The 18,227-nt window shown below is 41.2% G+C and overlaps 1 protein-coding gene across 3 annotated transcripts in view; it reads right to left on the bottom strand.

Annotated features, from left to right (window-relative positions):
• Window positions 1-18,227, bottom strand: part of LOC125460326 (FERM domain-containing protein 4B-like) — a 325,635-nt gene that overhangs the window by 148,812 nt on the left and 158,596 nt on the right. For all 3 annotated transcript variants that reach the window (XM_048547693.2, XM_048547691.2, XM_048547692.2), the window contains exons 2-4: window positions 15,967-16,032; window positions 9,632-9,726; window positions 1,425-1,517 (exon numbers count right to left, since the gene is read on the bottom strand). In XM_048547693.2, coding sequence (XP_048403650.2) covers window positions 1,425-1,517; window positions 9,632-9,726; window positions 15,967-16,032 — 254 coding nt within the window. The remainder of the gene's footprint in view (window positions 1-1,424; window positions 1,518-9,631; window positions 9,727-15,966; window positions 16,033-18,227) is intronic.

Genomic DNA, 18,227 nt, shown 5'->3' with positions numbered 1-18,227 from the left:
AATTCATCTGGGGGAAACAGGGCTGGGATTGGCCCATGACAGGAAGAGAATGGGACCTGGGAGAGGAGCTTTCTGGATCCTGTGTCCTCTCAGCCACCTCCATCATCCACACTTCCCCCTCTCCCATGTCCTCAGTTACCCCATCCTGAACTTCATTTTATAACAGTACGCACTTCTTCACTGCACACGTGCTGTGGGCTTTGCGCATGACATCACGTAAATTTACATGATGATATATCTGGTCTGGAATCATGCATACTGACGTTCCTAGATTGGTGTGTGTGCAGTTGCATGTTGTTAGAGGTGTCAGCAGACACCGCATTTTGTGAACAAATTACTAGCTAGATGCCAGTGTTATTGCTGTACAGGAACAGCTTGGTCTGGGGTGTAAGAAGCCATGAAGCATATTCTTCAGTACTATTGATGTAATTTATCAAGACCATTAGCTTTTGTATTATCTAGTGTCCTCAGTCGTATCACATAAAAATAATTTCTTGGTGATTAACTGTAGCTCATTGACGAGAGAAATGGTTCAATGTTTTACACACAGCCCATTTGGGGGAAAGAAGTGGAATAAACTAAGCATTTTAAAAGCTGAAGATTTTCACGGAAATAACAGGTTTTCAACACACAGGAAGTGACTTTAGTTTGTGTCAAATTCCATATTTTACCCAGGGGCTTAGCAGTTATGCTGAACTTGCATAGGTCACTGTTTAGACCTCAGCTGGAGTACTGTGTGCATTTCTGAATGTCCTAATGTAGGAAGAATGTGAATGCAATGGAGAGAATGGAAAAGTGATTTATGTGAATGGTTCCAGGCATCTGATGCTGCAGTTGTGAAAAATCAAGTAAGAGAAGCAAAAAAAGATTACGAAGAAAGACTGACATCTAACATAAAGGGAAATCCCAAAGTATTGAATAAGCATGTCAATAGGAAATAGAAAGTAGGGACTGTTTTCCTTGGAGAGTAGATGGTCATTAGGAGATTTGATTGAAGTTTTCAAATCTTGAGGGGTCTGAACAGAATAAATAGCAAAACATTATTCCTGCGTATCTAAGAACAGAGAACCAGAGGGCAGAGTTTCAAGCATTTTAGCAAAGGTTGAGGTGACGATTAAGCTTTTTATGCTGCAACTGGGAATGCACTGCTGAAGAGTGTGGTGGAGGCTGGTTTAATTGAGGCATTCAAGAGGACATTGGATGTTTATTTAAATAGGAACAATATGCAGAATTGCAGGGAAAAGGGAGGACATTGGCGTCAATTGAAGGAGCTCAGAGAGTTGGTACAAGCACGATGGGCTGAATGACCTTCGACTGAATTGCAATAATGCTGTGATTCTGTGAACAAGAACACTGTCAGTCTCGAAATATACATTTGTTGCCATTATATGATCTCAGTTCTATGCAAATACTAATTAACTCACTTGACTGAGAAGAATAAGGCCACTGGTCCTGTTTTCTTAGGCAAATCATGATCCAATACCCTTCGGTCCAGCTGCAGCCAATTACTCTGACCTCTACAGGGAAGAGAAAGTTATGAGAATTGTGAAGCCATAAATAATCACAGATTATGATGCAGTTCATTTCTATAGATACTTTTTATAATGATCATTTTTAATAATGAATATCTGTCTGATTGTAATGAGGCTTCTCACTGCGCACATGCATGTATAATGGACTGCAGATGTTACTGGGTTTAAGTTTCAGAATAAGAGCAAAATGTTGCAGGTTTTGGAAATCTGCATAAAAACAAGACATGCTGGAACTGAAACAAGTTATGAAGAATCATTTTGGACTCAGCGTGTTAATTTCTGACTCTCTCTCCACAAATACTGCAGGATGTGTTGAGTATTTCCTGCAGTCTGATTTTTAAAAGAAATTTCAGAATGTGAATTGGATAAGACGAGCTTCTTGCATTTGCTCCAGATCTTTAAAGATAACAAATGTTTCACTTCAAATACCTGGAAATTCCTCGTATTCTGGCAGACATATCTTCACATCATCCTAAATGATTCTTTGTAACATTGTAAGTGAGTGAAAACATGTGAAGCAAAGAGTATGGGTCTTCAGCACTGGTTTTACATAGTGGATTATAGTTAGAAATAACCTAATTATTAGATTATTTAATGACCTAATATTATAATAAGTTATTTCTAACAAGTAAAATAAACTCAGTAAGAAAAATGATATAGCATAGTATAATGGTGTTACTGTTCAAGTGTGCAAGAAATGGCTCATGCTATCAAAAACACATCCATTGAATGTATATAAAGTTTTGGTGATTGCTATTGGAATAGTGTATTAGAATGAATTCCGTTACAGGTGGATTTTTTGTTCTGATAACATGAACTGGGTTATTGAACACGGAGAGTGCAGTGTGTGGTATGATGCTGTTGTCAGTTTATTTTAATGCTTTCAGTGGTGTGAGATAACTGTGCTGGTGACTGGTATAATTAAGTACATCCCTCGTCAGAACGCTGCTGTTGGATTTGCCAGATTTCACAGCTGGAGAATTTACCCTTTTCACTGTTTGCCTTTTAAGATAACTTGGGCTCGTATTTGCGTCTTTGGTATGGAAACTGTGCGTAAGTGATAGTGTTTTTGCACGTGAACAAAGGATTTCTCTTAATTATTGAGCTGAGCCAGGAAGATTTGTGAGTATTTAAATTCCAGAAGTGTTTTTTTCAATGTAAGAGGTAGCAGTTTACCTCATTATATGTCACTAAAATGGCTTTCTTTTACCCAGCTTAAAATACCATTATACTTACATATGTGTGTGATATTTGATAATACTGTTCGGTGAGATGCATAAACCTGACTTTTTCATTTTACCAGAGATAATGGGAACTGCAGGTGCTGGAGAATCCGAGATAACAAAGTGTGGAGCTAGATGAACACAGCCAACCAAGCAGCATCTTATGTGCACAAAAGCTGACGTTTCGGGCCTGGACCCTTCATCAGAAAAGGGGGATGGGGAGAGCATTCTGAAATAATTAGGGAGAGAGGCGGAGGCGGACCGAAGATGGATAGAGGAGAAGACAGGTGGAGAGGAGAGTATAGGTGGGGAGGTAGGGAGGGGATAGGTCAGTCTGGGGAGGATGGTCAGGTCAAGGGGGCAGGATGAGTTTAGTAGGCAGGAAATGGAGGTGCGGCTTGAGGTCGGAGGAGGGGATAGGTGAGAGGAAGAACATGTTAGGGAGGCGGGGACGTGCTGGGCTGGTTTTGCGATGCAAGGGGGAGGGGAGATTTTGAAGCTTGTGAAATCCACATTGATACCATTGGGCTGCAGGGTTCCCAAGCGGAATATGAGTTGCTGTTCCTGCAACCATCAGGTGGCTTTGTTGCGACACTGCAGGAGGCCCAGGATGGACATGTCGTCAAGGAATGGGAGATGGGAATTGAAATGGTTCACGCTTGGGAGGTGCAGTTGTTTATTGTGAAACGAGCGGAGGTGTTCTGCAAAAGCGGTCCCCAAGCCTCCGCTTGGTTTCCACAATGTAGAGGTAGCTACACCGGGTACAGCGGATGCAGTATACCACATTGGCAGATGTGGAAGTGAACCTCTGCTTAATATGGAAAGTCTTCCTGGGGCCTGGGATGGGGGTGAGGGAGGTGTGGGGGCAAGTGTAGCACTTCCTGTGGTTGCAGGGGAAGGTGCCGGGTGTGGTGGGGTTGGAGGGGAGTGTGGAGCGGACAAGGGAATCACAGAGAGAGTGGTCCCTCTGGAAAGCAGACAAGGGTGGGGATGGAAAAATGTCTTTGGTGGTGGGGTCCGATTGCAAATGGCGGAAGTGTCGGAGGATGATGCGTTGTATCCGGAGGTTGGTGGGGTGGTATGTGAGGACGAGGGGGTTCTCTTAGGGCGGTTATTGAGGGGGCGGGGTGTGAGGGATATGTTGCAGGAAATGTGGGAGACACAGTCAAGGGCGTTCTCGACCAGCGCGGGGTGGGGGGGGGGGGGGGGGGATGTTGCGGTCCTTGAAGAACGAGGACATCTGCGATGTATGGGAGTGAAATGGGAGCAGATGAGGTGGAGGCAAAGGATTTGGGAACAGGGGGTGGAATTTTTGCAGGAATGTGCGTGGGAGGAAGTGTATTCTAGGTAGCTGTGGGAGTCGCTGGGCTTGAAATGCATATTGGTTTCTAGGTAGTTGCCTGAGATGGAGACACAGAGGTCCAGGAAGGTGAGGGATGTGTTGGAGATGGTCCAGGTGAACTTGAAGTTGGGGTGGAAGGTGTTGGTGAAGTGGATGAACTGTTCAAGCTTCTCTTGAGAGCACAAGGCGGCGCCGATACAGTCATCAATGTAACGGAGAAAGAGGTGGGGTGTAGGGCCAGTGTAGGTACGGAAGAGGGATTGTTCCACGTAACCTACAAAGAGGCAGGCATAGCTTGGGCCCATGTGGGTGCCCATTGCCATGCCCTTTGTTTGTAGGAAATGGGAGGAATTGAAAGAGAATTTGTCGAGGGTGAGGATGAGTTCGGCTAGGTGGATGAGGGTGTCCATGGAGGGGGACTGGTTGGGCCTGCGGGACAAGAAGAAGCGGAAGGCCTTTAGGCCATCTGCATGGGGAATGCAGGTGTATGGGGACTGGATGTCCATGGTGAAAATGAGGTGTTGGGGACCAGGGAATTGCAAGTTCTGGAGGAGGTGGACCATGGGAGAGAAAATGGAGTCCAGATAGGTGGAGATGAGTTCAGTGGGGCAGGTGCAGGTGGAGACAATGGGTGACCAGGGCAGGCGGGCTTGTGGATTTTGGGACGGAGATAGAAGCGGTAGAGTGGGGTTGGGGAACAATGAGGTTGGAGACCGTGGGTGGGAGGTCACCTGAGGTGATGAGTTTGTCGATGGTTGGGGAGATGATGGTTTGGTGCTCGGGGGTGGGGTCGTGATCCAGGGAGCGGTAGGAGGAGGTATTGGAGAATTGGCGTCTGTCTTCAGCAATGTAGAGGTCAGTCCGCCATACTACAACTGCGCCTCCCTTGTCTGTGGGTTTTATGGTGAGGTTGGGATTGGAGCGGAGGAAGCAGAGGGCTGCATGTTCTGCAGGGGAGAGGTTGGAGTGGATGAGAGGGGTGGAGAGGCATTTTACCTCAGCATTGCTGAATTGCTTTGTTATGATTTCAATGTCGTGAAGATATATAAACACAATGTTGATTATTCACAGGAAACAGGTGCTATTAGCATTGTAACGTAAGTGTTATCATTTCATCTTAATTGCATTCAGAATTACAAATTTCAGGACAATGTAATGGCAAATATGATGGGGTCAGTCAATATACATCACTTAAAATGACGTATTAATTTTAGCTCATTTTACTTCTAAAACAGATTCACTATCCCCACAAGGGACTCATTTTTTGTTGATTATTTAAGTAGTGCAATGGACATCTGAGAATGGAGTTACGCTCAGCTCAGCACCTATTAGCATATTATGCCAAAACACTGACAGAGAACAGTTTTCTCATCAGCTGCAAGTGAATATCTTTAATTTATTCAAGAGTACAGGAAACGAGGAAATAATCTTCTACCTTTTGCAGTGTAAAACAGGAGTCTCCCATGGTCCTTCGCCAAGATCAACATGGCTAGGACAAAGGCTGCTCTCAAGTCAGGGTTGGGTGGGGGGGGTAAAGCCCATTAAACAAACAGAGCCAGACTGCAGTTAAGTAGGTGCTAACAGGAGCAAGGTGATCTTCCCAACATTGAAGTTTGGCTTCTTGTATGATTTCACTGTTATTAAAATAGAATGAGGGAACTTTTGAGTTTCAGCGAATGTATAACACAAGGAACGTTTTAACCAGTTTGACAAACCTTTGAGTGAAGTTATTTGCCTACTTTGGAAGTACTGCAGTCTCCAGTGGTAGGTATTTTAAGAACATTGTTAATTTCCTGTGAGTATTCAAAACCCAGTGTGTTGTCATTTTGTCAGTGAGAGCATAGAGCTCTGCAGTTCCAGGGAAAATAAAACACTCAGCTCACACAGCAAAGTAGAACATTATTGAAATATCTATTGTGAATTTTGGTTAATAAAGTTGCCTTTATTGGGAAAACATTATTGTTTTAATAAACTTAACATTTTGATAGTAGTTGTGCATGGATTACAGAATGCTACATAATTTATTTTGTAGAACAAGAAAATGTGAGACTTGGAGTTTTTTTTGAATGAGATCACGAGGGAAAAAACTGAAGACTAATGGGATTACAAAAATCAGAGCCTTGGCATTTCTAAGATCAAGATGTTGTGCAAGATATTGGACTGTACATTGTTCACACTGGACACAGCCAATACATACATGCTTACTTGCATCCTGTTTTCTTCCCCCAAGTTGGTTCCATATTGTAAACCTCCCTTGCTGAGCTTTTCACTTCAACTATTGAGAGAAATGGGTGTGTAGAATTCCAAGCTTTCCCACAGTGCCAGTTCCAGTTCGAACCATTGTGGAGTCATATATCTTGGTTATTTTTTGGTTAATGTGAATGAATCCTCAAACTAAAAGCTGTTTGAAAAGTGACGTATTGTCTCACACTTGGGAACAACAAAGTTATAGTCTTGGTTGATACATGAATTGAGAACCATTGAGATACGTGGATGGGGATACTCCAGTAGATCATCCCAGTCTTCTATTACAGTAGACTAATTGATTCTTGCAGGAAGACAAATGTGAAGTTTAGATTTATTCTTTATAACATCATTAACAATTAAACATTTAAAATACCATTAAGTATAAAGCAACTAATTTCGAATGAAAGTCTTATAAGTTTTCCAGTGAATTATTCTACGCAGTTTTCTTGAGTTTTGTTCAAATTTAAATGTGTTGGCCTGGTCTATGGTACTAACATAACAGAGAGTGTACACTGCAACTACACAAAATTGAAGTACCCTACTGTCCAATCTGCTAGGACTTAGCGCTATATTGTTGCCATTTGTGAAAAGTAACGTTATTGACTGTGTCTCATGATCTCAAGACACAGGGCAGTGAAACTCTATAACACAAAAATGTTAGTGTGATTTTATTGTTCATAAAATCTAACATATGAAGCAGAGTGCTACTTCAGAAGCTAAATTTTGTCAAAATAACAGCTAGAAATATACTGCAACAATAAACTTTTTTAAAAAAATAAACATTAAATTCACAAATGTTACAAATTTTAACCATCACCTTCAAAACTTTGCTGTTTCAATTCAGGCACCACTTTCTTTGGTACTCACACTGATTACAAATTCATATAGCTTTGAGGCTATTGTTAACAGATGCATGTGCACCAACTTTACATAGTTGACTTGCAGTTAAAAATGGTCTCAAGGTAGCAATTGTTCCAGAGGTGTATTCAGTCATTTGTTTGATTAAAATTCCATTCTTCCTAATGTATAAATGGTCCTGTTTTAATTGAACTTAATTTTGATGTTACTCTGAGGTATTGGAACATAGGAAATAATGCCAAAACTCTTTCCATAATAAAGTATACCCCGAGTTTGATTTAAATAATGTGCCAAAATATTTCGTTTTCACTTTTTCTTGGGATGTGCGCATTGCTGCCAAGACCAGCATTTGCTGCCCATCCCAAATTTATCTAGAGGAGTTGACAGTGAACCATCTTTGTGAATTCTCTCCAGCAGTTTGGTATAACTCAATGACTTGCCTGGTCATTTCAGAGGGCAGTTAAGAGTCAGCCACATTGCTGTGAGTCCAGAGTCACTTGCAGGACAAAACAGATGAGGAAGATGGATTTCCTTCCTCACGGACATTTGTGAACTAAAAGGGTTTTCCAACAATGGATGATAGTTTCATGACCATCATTCCCAACACTGGCTTACAATTCCAGAGTTTTGGTCATTACTTAATTGAACTTTAGATTTCACCAGCTATTGGATTGGGATTTGAACCCATGACCCCAGAACTTTAGCCTGAGCCTCTGGATGACTACTCCAGTCACATTGTCACTATACCAGTATCTCCCCGAAAACTGTTTGCTATGTGCCAGAAGTAAAATATGATTGTATAACATATTGTTCTTGATTTTTTTGATGGGGCCAAACAATTGTTTCTGAAGCATAGATGGGAGTTGGGATTCCTTGGGGAAATTGAAGATTCTACAGGCCAATTACATATAAATTGGAGAACTTAGAGGCTTCCAATGCAGGTAAGTACCTAGTTACTCAGGAAATATTAGACTCTTGAATACGTAGTTTAGCTCCTGACTATCCAACTGAACCCCACCTTTCGACATACATCCCCAAAAACAGCCCCCCATGGCTTGTCCTGACACTTACTCTCCCTCCAGGATCTGACACTTACCCCTTACCCATTGGGTCTGAGACTTTCCAGTCACCAGAACTCCTGTCACCCTTAGATCTGACCACTTTCCCTGCCACTCACTAACCCTAGCCAACAAAACCTGACCCCCTTTCTAAAATCATCAGACATGGTCCACCTAGCCCCAGAGAAACCCTTTATCCAGCTCTGGACCTGACAACCTGCCCTGAGCCCAAAGGACTGAACTCTTCCCTTCCCCCAGCACTGAACCTGATCCTCTCTCCAACTCCCTACTCAACAGATCCTGACAACCCCAGGACCTCACAATACCTTACGCACTTATGTTCTAAAGAAGGGTGACTGAACTTGAGGTGTTAACACTGTTTTCACTTCAGATGCCACCAGGCTTGCTCAGTTTCTCCAGCAATTTCTGTTTTTGTTTGCTTATGATCACCAGCACCCACAGTTGTTTTGTTTTACGTTATGCACTTACACTCTCATTGCAGCTGTGAAATGTGGCTGTCTGTGATGTTTGACCATTACATTATAGAACGTGGCAGCTGACTGCTGTGAAAATGAGGTGTGGTTTGTTTTCCCCTAACTATTCTATGCAATGAAGGAGCTGTCAGAATGGAACTACAATTCTTCACTTCTGAAGCAGCCCTGATTGGAATCTTCTGCCTGAAATGTGGTATCCTATGTTTTGTAGAAAGAAGTGGAACATCACTTTGCAAGAGATTGCCACATCTCAGAAAATCCAGCACACAGCTACACTATTAGCATACCAAGTTAATGTACTTAATCAAATGCACAAAAAACAGATGGGATTAAGTAGATCTCAGCAGAGATGAAGAATATTTTCTAGTTAATCCACTTAAATGTACAAACAACAGACTGCTTTAGGTAGAACTCAGCAGAAGCAAGTATATTTTTAGCTGTATTATGTGTGACAACTTTTCATGAATTTGGTGATAAGATTAGAAGATAGTCTGTCTTTTATTAGTACTTGTTCCTAGTTGACCACGCCATTGTTCCCTCACAGTTTGGCACAGCTTGCAGTGTTGCCAATGAAAAAAATATATTGTTTCTCGTGCCCCAGGGCAGTCTACCCTGTTTCAAACAACAATACTATTTGTATTAAATTCAGTATTTGAATGGATTCATTTCCAAACTTAGCTCATAATATTTCCCATTCAATCATGATATTTATTCTCAGAAAGATTATCAGGATTTTTGGTTATTTGCTCTAAATTACCTCCTAAATTATTTCCAGCAGCAAACTGTACTAAAGTGCAAAGCATGATCATATCAGCGATGTGCCGCTATTTCTACTTGTTGTAGTGCAACACTTTACGAGTTAAAATGGTTTACTCACGTATCATCAATAAATGTTATTCCAAAATATTCCTTCTCTTTGAGGTTAAAATGAGATGCCACCAGATCCAACAGCTCCCGAGACAAAAGCTTTGGCTACAAAATATTGAAAATTAATAATAATATTACTTAGTAAAATGTGCAAACTGTAGCCAATTGTACAATTTGTAACGTACAATTGTTATTATCCCAACTCCACAAAGAGCACAGTTCCTCCTTCATATATCTTCCACAGTGTGTACTTTCAGAAAATTATAGGTTTCCTTTTATGTTTTTGCTCTCATTTTATTGAAAGAATGTTTCAACACTCATTTTTGGATCATATTTCAGTATCAACCTGTGCCAACATGAGAAATAGATTTCAGCATGTAACATAAGAAGGTTAAAATCCTGGAAACATTAAACTAATAGATTAGCTGGGGTGGGCTGACATGGCCTTCCCCATTTTGTGTGCTTAATTTTGGAGGCAATATATAGTCTATCACACCATGAGATCACACTACACTCATGTCTGTTAGTTTTTACAATAATGCTTCCAAACACATTTCAAGCTGCAAGTGGGTTAGAAATTGGAGAAGGCCTAGAACAAGACATGTGGACTGCAACGTATGACCAATCACACCTGCTGCTTGAGAAGCAGGCAGCACACAAACTTTGTGCTGCCTGCTAATTTAAAGGAATATTCTAATTAGATTGGAGAGATATGGAAACGGCAGAGATTTTCAATTAGTAGTTTGTATCTGTCTTCAAAGTAGAAGAACATCTTAAGAATCGTAGAAAATTTGAAGGGAAAAAGAGCAAAAAATCACTATCTCTGAAGAAAAAAAGTGGTAAGTCTTCTGAAACTGATGGACTGTATTCCAGGATTTTTCTTCTAAAAAGGTTCCAGCAGATTTGAAAATTGCAAATATTACGCCACTATTCAAGAAAGGAGGGAGACAGAAAGACAGAAACCAGTTGGCCAATTAGCCTGATATTTGTCAATGGGAAATGCTAGAATCCATTATCAAGGAAGTAATAGCAGAATCTTTTAAAAAATCATCATATTAAAAGGCAGCAGAGTCCAGGTGGTTTACGAAGCGGAATTGTGTTTGACAAATATATGGGAGATCCTTAAAGATCTAATAAGAAGACTGGATAAAAAGGACCCAATTGATACAACGTATTTCGATTTCCAAAGGCATTCCAACAGAAGGGGAAAGCACAAGGGCTCATCTTGCTGGTATTCAGGGTGGCCAACCCTGGCTTTCTGGGGCTGTCCTGTATTTGAGGCCCATGATCTAAGTTAGCATATCCTGCTAGATACCTAACATCTTGGTATTTGGCTTAGTGTGCATGCACACCAGTTCTGTACACATGTACATTCCTGGTACAGAGCAGCAACGACATCGCACACTGTTCGGCCCCCATCGTGCTGGATGTTACTGCTACGGCTGCTCCACCCTAAGCACCTCACAGCACTCCTGGTCAGATGTAAAGATGTCCCTTGAATGACTGCCCATGAATTGGTCTCCCTGTTGGTAACACATTAGCATCAGTAGATGATTGACTAATTAACAGAAAACAGAAAAGCAAAAGCAAAACACTGCAGATGCTTAAAATAAGAATAAGAAATCAGCAGACCAGGCTCAATAATGTGGAGAAAAGGAGGCCGAAAACCTTTCCCTTTTGATCTAAGTGTTGTGTCTGATACAAAATGCATGGGAACTCTCACTATGACCTCGCATGGAAAAGCTCAGTGAATCTTGTGCCCATTGGCACGTGAATAGGTATCCTGTAGTCTTTCCACTGGCATCACTTCCTGGGACAGAACTATCCCAACCCACCTAACACTGTCAGCCAATCCCAGGCTGGCAGCTTCAGACAGGCCAAGACACACATCAGAGCTTGCAGGTGCTGGTGGTAAATTATGCAGGATATCAAGGCAGAATAGGGTACTTCCTGTGCCCTCGGAAGGTAACTGGAGGTTGTAGGATAGGTTGTGGGGAGAGGGGTTCTGAAGCAAAGAAGGAGCTGGCTTTTAGTTGCTATCCCAGTTTGGAGCAAATCAAGGGCATGGTCAAAACTGCAGCAGGCCACTCCACTGTACTGGTTGGGAAGGTTGCCCAGTGTCCTTGCCACCAGGAATAAAGTTAATTGTAGTGGTTGCAGTGGAGAGTGATTATGAGGTTACCAATTAACCACTTAAGGGTCTTAATTGGTACTGGGTATGCTGCCATTTAAAAGAACTCCCAACCTTGGGAGGAGGTCTGGCACTGGCCTGGCAGATATCATTGGCTGGTCTTCCTAGAAAGTGGATTCATGGGTTTCTTGCTGACACTAGTGAGTGGCCACGACCCCCACTGCTGATCCAATAATATTAGGCACTGGTGAATAAAAGAGTGTCTGCAGACCTTGGCTATACAAACTTGTTGAAATCTTTCTTAACAAGTGATTATTACGCCCAAGCCAGAAATAACAGGCAGACAATTTCTGTAATTTCATTTATGCACATCTACCAAAGTTTTCCACCTCTCTTGATGACTTAGTAAATGTTATGAATCTGAAGTAAGTCCATATATTCACCAACTTTGATGAAATAACACATTTCAAATTTCACGGGTTGACACAATAATCAATTCTATTAATATTACATCATTTTTAAAATTCATTCCTGAGATGCAGGCATCGCTATCTAGGTCAGCATTTATTGCCCAGAGAGTTGTTAAGAGTCACCCACATTTCTGTGGGTCTGGAGTCACATGTAGGCAGACCAAGTAAGGGCAACAGTTTCTTTCCCTAAAGGACATTAATGAACCAGATGCCTTTTTCTAACAGTTGACAATGGTTTCATAGTCATCAATAGACTCTTAATTCCATTTTTTTTTACTAAATTCAAATTCCACCATCTGCATACTGGGCCCCCAGAACACTATCTGTGTCTCCAGATTACTAATAACACCACTAGGCCATTGCCTCCCCAACTCTCAATTTGAACTCTTTTATCAAATGTTTATTCTGTTGAAGGAAGTTCAGTCTCCTTTTGTACCAGTTACAATTTATACGAGAGAGAAAGGGCTGAATCTTATCATGTTTTGTCTCAATGGCAACTTTGTTGTCTTTCATTGAGGGGTTCTGTCTGTGACACCTGGTGAGACTTCTCACCACATCATCCCTATTAACCACACACCCATGCTGCTCCTCTCCTCCAACATTAGTCCAGTTCCACCATCTTCGTGTGTGCACAAGAACTTGCAACTCACCGGATATCCCAGAATGAAATGGCAGTCCCAGTGTCTGTGCCATCTTAAAAGGCTATTGTTCAGCTGACATTCTGACGCTTTCCTATATCATGAATGATATTCGCACTGGATGAGGCAGGCGAAGGGAAACTGTGGCACCCACTGTGTGGAAAGGGACCTAAATGTCATGGTGCATGAGGTGGTGCAGAGGAGGGATGTGCTGAACAGGATTGACAGAGGAGGTCATGACACCTGGCTACCTGGGCCAAGGTTGTCACCCCAGCTATTGAGGTCTCCTCAATGCAGAAGAACGTTTTGCAGCACAGGGGAAAAAGTAATGAGCTTCTCTGCTCTGCCAGGGTAAGTGCCACTATCTTCTCTCTCCTATCTCTACATTCTCTCTTTCCGGGCTATTTTCCTAACAAGAAGGTGGATGTACAAATGTGCATATGAGCCTTCAATCAAACTGTTCACTAACTCGCCCCTGCAAAATGGTGTTTAGCCTAGTTAGACTTATCTGATGATGTAATGTGGCTTTTCCACAGCCTTCTTCTGAGCAAGCACACTGTTTTGATTTGCTCTAGTTAAAATTAAATAATGGCAGTTTGAGATCTTGAGTTAAATCAGTATACAATGCATTCTTAAACTTGACCCATCTGTCTTACATTTGGTATTTATTAGAGGAGGGCACAAAGCTCTGCGCTGAAAGAAGCATTAAAGCTTGGAGCAGCTACCACAAAAACTCAATGGGAAAAGACCAAGACAGCCCTCCTCCCAACTTATCAAAGAGCAGCTGAAAGCAGTGTAATATCCCTGGGGCTATATGCATCGGCAAAAGTTTAGAATCATAGAACTCCTACAATGTGAAAGCAGGCCTTCCAGCCTATTGAGTCCACACTGACCCCCTGAATAGCATTCCACCCAGACACACCCCCTACCCTGTCCCTGTAACCCTGCATTTCACATGGCTAATCCACCTAGCTGACACATTACTAGATAAATAGAACATAGAATGTAGAACAGTGCAGCACAGTACAAGCCCTTCGGCCCATGATGTTGTGCATAACTTTTACCCTAAAACTAAGGTCTATTTAACCTCCACCCCTACGTTACACTATCATCAATATAGACTATATCAATTCACAATATATCAATATACTATGGATAGTTTAGCATGGCCAATCCACCTAACCTGCACATCTTTGGTCTATGGGAGGAAACTACAGCACCTAGAGGAACCCCACGCAGAGAGAGGGAAAATGTGCCAACTCCAAAGAGACAGCCACCCGAGGGTGGAAACAAACCAGAGTCCCTGGTGCTTTGAGTTAGCAGTGCTAACCACTGAGCCACTGTGTTGCTGGTATGAAATATAGCATGTACATTTGGCATGAAATATAAATGTACATTGTAAATATAACCTCTAAGTGTGTGAGCAATGAGGCACCTCGTGTCTTGTACTGTAAGGAATTGAAGTTCATGAAGTACAAAATTTGAGCTTTTGTGTACTGCACCTTTGCACATTTTTGAATAAATTATGCTTTTAGAGAAATAAGATATACATTGAATGTTAAATGCAATCTATCAGAGTCACAACATCATGACTAGTTTAGGAATTTGAGGAAAAGGAAAACTTCTATTCCCATCTTTTGGGTTGATAAGTTGCTTCCAAATAAGGGTCATTTATCATGATATCACACGTAACCTAAGGACCTTAGGAACAAATGCATTTTAGTCAGTTGTTTGGCATTCAACATTTAAATATTTTATAAATAAAAGTGAGCTGCATTGCAGAGCGATATAAAAATGTTTGAATAGTTTTCAGGTCATCATGTAATCTTTAAATTGCAAAGAAATATTATAAAAGAATTTCTGCTTCTCTGTTATGGATCACAGGCCATAGTTTGAGGATAAGAGGTAGTAGATTTAAAACAGATGAGGAGAAATTATTTCTCTCAGAGGGTCACGGTTCTGTGAAATTCACAATCCTGGAACGTGGTAGATGCTGGGGTATTGAGTAAATTTAAGGAGTAGATAGATTTTTTTAATAGTAATGGATTGAAAGGTTTTGGAGGGTGGGAAGCAAAGTGTAGTTGAAACTGAGATTAGATTAGACTTTTTTAAATTCAAAAATATACTTCATTCATAAAAATATCTTTATATACTAACACAGTCACTGAAGCAGTTTGATTCTGTACAGTAGCATATGAAGAAATAAACAAATACTTGAGTTTGATTCTATCCAGCACACAAAGCAAAGGCACTTCTTATTTGTTTATGACTATATTTATATACAGTTGAGGTAGCAGGAAGGTCCGGTAACTGAACGAGCCCCCATTTAACTTTGTCAGAAAGACATTAGATATTGGTCTTTCCCCACTGCACCTTGGCAGCACCTGTCCCAAACTTTAGTGTGTACCTCACCACTTAGTCCTGGACCTTGGAATGTGCTAGTCTGCAACACTTAGTCAAGGTCAACTCCTGGCCCTGGAAGACCAGCAAGTTTTAGGCAGATTAAAGAGTGTTTTTCATTTAGTTGATGGTCCTCTAGGTATGTATGTCTTAGTGTGCGTCCCGGGGACCAGACTGTAGAGCACAGAATCCCGCGTCACGGAACTGCTTGAGATGAACCTCGATAAAAAAACTACTACATCTCTCTCCAGACTTCCTCTGCAGAGGCAGGAGATGTCTGATAGTTTCTACTCCTTCCCACAGCTACTCTGGGGGCAGTGAGTAGTGGCACAGAGAGTCTGAGCATATAGGAAAGATCTCACAGGTAGTGCCCTTCTCACCTCCAGCCAAGTGTCAGATTAGATCAGGCATGGTTGTATCACATGGCAGAACAGACTTGAGGGACTGAACAGCCTTTGCATGCCCGTAGTTCTTATGAATCCATTTAAATCCTTTGACTGCTTTCAACTACTATCCCCTATTCGACCTTTTGGTCATTATATCTAATTTGCAACGTGTTGGCATGCAAATTCAACAGATGTATATTATTGATTACAGAATGAATCAAATAATGAAATAATTTATTTAGAATTTCATTAAAATTGATGATTCTTATGCTGAATTAGTAGCTAATCTGTCTGTTATATTGCTATTTGTCAGACCTTACCTGAACCAGTAGTTCTAATTTTCTGCCATCGAGGAGATTCACCTGACAGTGTCTGCCCTCTGTCATCTATAAGGTGAAAACAATGTGCGTCAGACAGACCAAGAAACTGCATGATGTCACAAACTATTTCAGTGCATTTGTGAAGAGACCTGATCTTACAAAATGTACGAGTCTGTCATCTCTTAGCAAGGATAAAATGACTGCATTCACATATTTCTATTAAGAACTTTTCAAAATTCCTAACTATAAATTATTTAATATGATACATGCAAATGGTTGCTTTGCTCAGCAATTCTTGTTTCTCTCAAGGAAGATGCTTGAAACAAATTTTATTGTCAGTTTCCTGTGTATGAGCATTTGACATTGTGTTTTTTAAAAGATTCATAAATTACAAAGAGAGTTCAATTATTGCAATGAGAAATAGCAAGAACTGCAGAAGGTGGAGTCAGAGACAACACCTTATGGAGCTGGAGGAACACAGCAGGCCAGGCAGCATCAGAGAAGCAAGAAAGTTGATGTTTCAAGTCCTGACTTGAAACGTCATCTTCCCTGCTCTTCTGATGCTTCCTGGCCTGCTGTGTTCATCCAGCTCCATACCAAGTTGCCTCAATTATTGTAATGTATGGCACAACAAGATGATTCCTATAGTAAAGGAGAGGACTATCCAGTTAATCTACATTTAATCTGGGTTTATTGAGCAAAAAATATTGGTCAGGAAAGTGAGAAGAACTTCTTGCTCTTCCCTAAAGTGTATCATGGATCTTCAATGTGTGTTTAAATTGATGCACAGGGCAGATGTAGCCTAGGTTTAACACTCTGACAATTAGTAAAGACAATCTTCTGAATTCGTGCTTGTCCAACTTAGCTACTTTTCGATGTGTGTTGAATTTTTTCATTGTTGCTGCTACCTTTAATACACAGAAATACAACAAGCCAAGTCTAATAAAAGGGATGAATCCAGACAGCCCATCGAATATCTAGGCACTGGAAATCCAGCCCTGATGATGCTGCAAAATCCTCCTTACCACTATCTAGGGGTTTGTGCCAAAATTGGGAGGGCTATCTCAAAGACTAATCAAGCAAACTCAAACACAATTTATAACTTTGTGGCCTTCCATATCACCACTAGCCTTAAAGAATTGTGCAGAAGGGCATGCTACTAGCAGTACTGACAAACAAATAAAAAGGTGTGAACCTGATAAAGCTACCAGGCAGGGCTACCTGGATGACAAACAGTGGAAACAGCATGTGAGAGGCAGCGCTAAGCAATTACTAAACCAGCAGATCACAGAAATGTTACAGTGTAGGAGGACATTTGGCTCATTGTGTTTGCAGTAGCTCTTCAAACAAGTATCATGACCCAGTGCCAGGTAAAGTCTCCTTCTTTTGTCCAAGGCCCTTGCATGCCATTTCTATCGAAATAATCACCCCAGCCTTCTGAAAACATCAACTGAACCGACCTGTGCCACATTTCCTTGTAGTGCATCCAGACCCTAAATAATCTCTGGTGAAAAAGATTTTTCTCCCATCACCTTTGCTTCTTTTGCACATCATTTGAAATCTCTAACCTCTCATTCTTATTCCTTTAACAGGCAGGAATAGCTTCTCCCTATTTACTCTATCCAGGCTTCTCATGATTGTCAAATTGTCAAATTTCCTCTCGGCCTTCATTTCTCCAAGGAAAACAGTCCAAGCTTTTGCAATCTCCCATCCTAACTAAAGTTTCTCATTCCTCTTTCATAAATCACTTCTGTATTCTCACTCTGTGTTTGAGTTTACTTGATTAGTCTTTGAGATAGCCCTTCCAATTTTGGCACAAACCCCTAGATAGTGGTAAGGAGGATTTTGCAGCATCATCAGGGCTGGTTTCCAGTGCCTAGATATTCAGTGGGCTGTCTGGATTCATCCCTTTTATTAGACTTGGCTTGTTGTATTTCTGTGTATTAAAGGTAGCAGCAACAATGAAAAAATTCAACACACATCGAAAAGTAGCTAAGTTGGACAAGCACGAATTCAGAAGATTGCCTTTACTAATTGTCAGAGTGTTAAACCTAGGCTACACCTGCCTTGTGCATCAATTTAAACACGCATTGAAGATCCATGGTACACTTTAGGGAAGAGCAAGAACATTGACGTCTTTTGTATAATGTGGCATCAAAATAGTACACAATTCTCCAAGTGAAATCTATTGGGTGTGTAATGCAAATTCAATATCACCTTCTTGTTCTTGTACTCTATGTCCTATTAACAAAGTCGAGGAC

Source organism: Stegostoma tigrinum, chromosome 11 (assembly GCF_030684315.1).
Source record: "Stegostoma tigrinum isolate sSteTig4 chromosome 11, sSteTig4.hap1, whole genome shotgun sequence".
Classification (NCBI taxonomy): Eukaryota; Metazoa; Chordata; class Chondrichthyes; order Orectolobiformes; family Stegostomatidae; genus Stegostoma; species Stegostoma tigrinum.
Note: the sequence above shows the minus strand (reverse complement) of the source record. Positions and strands in the feature narration are given on the sequence as shown.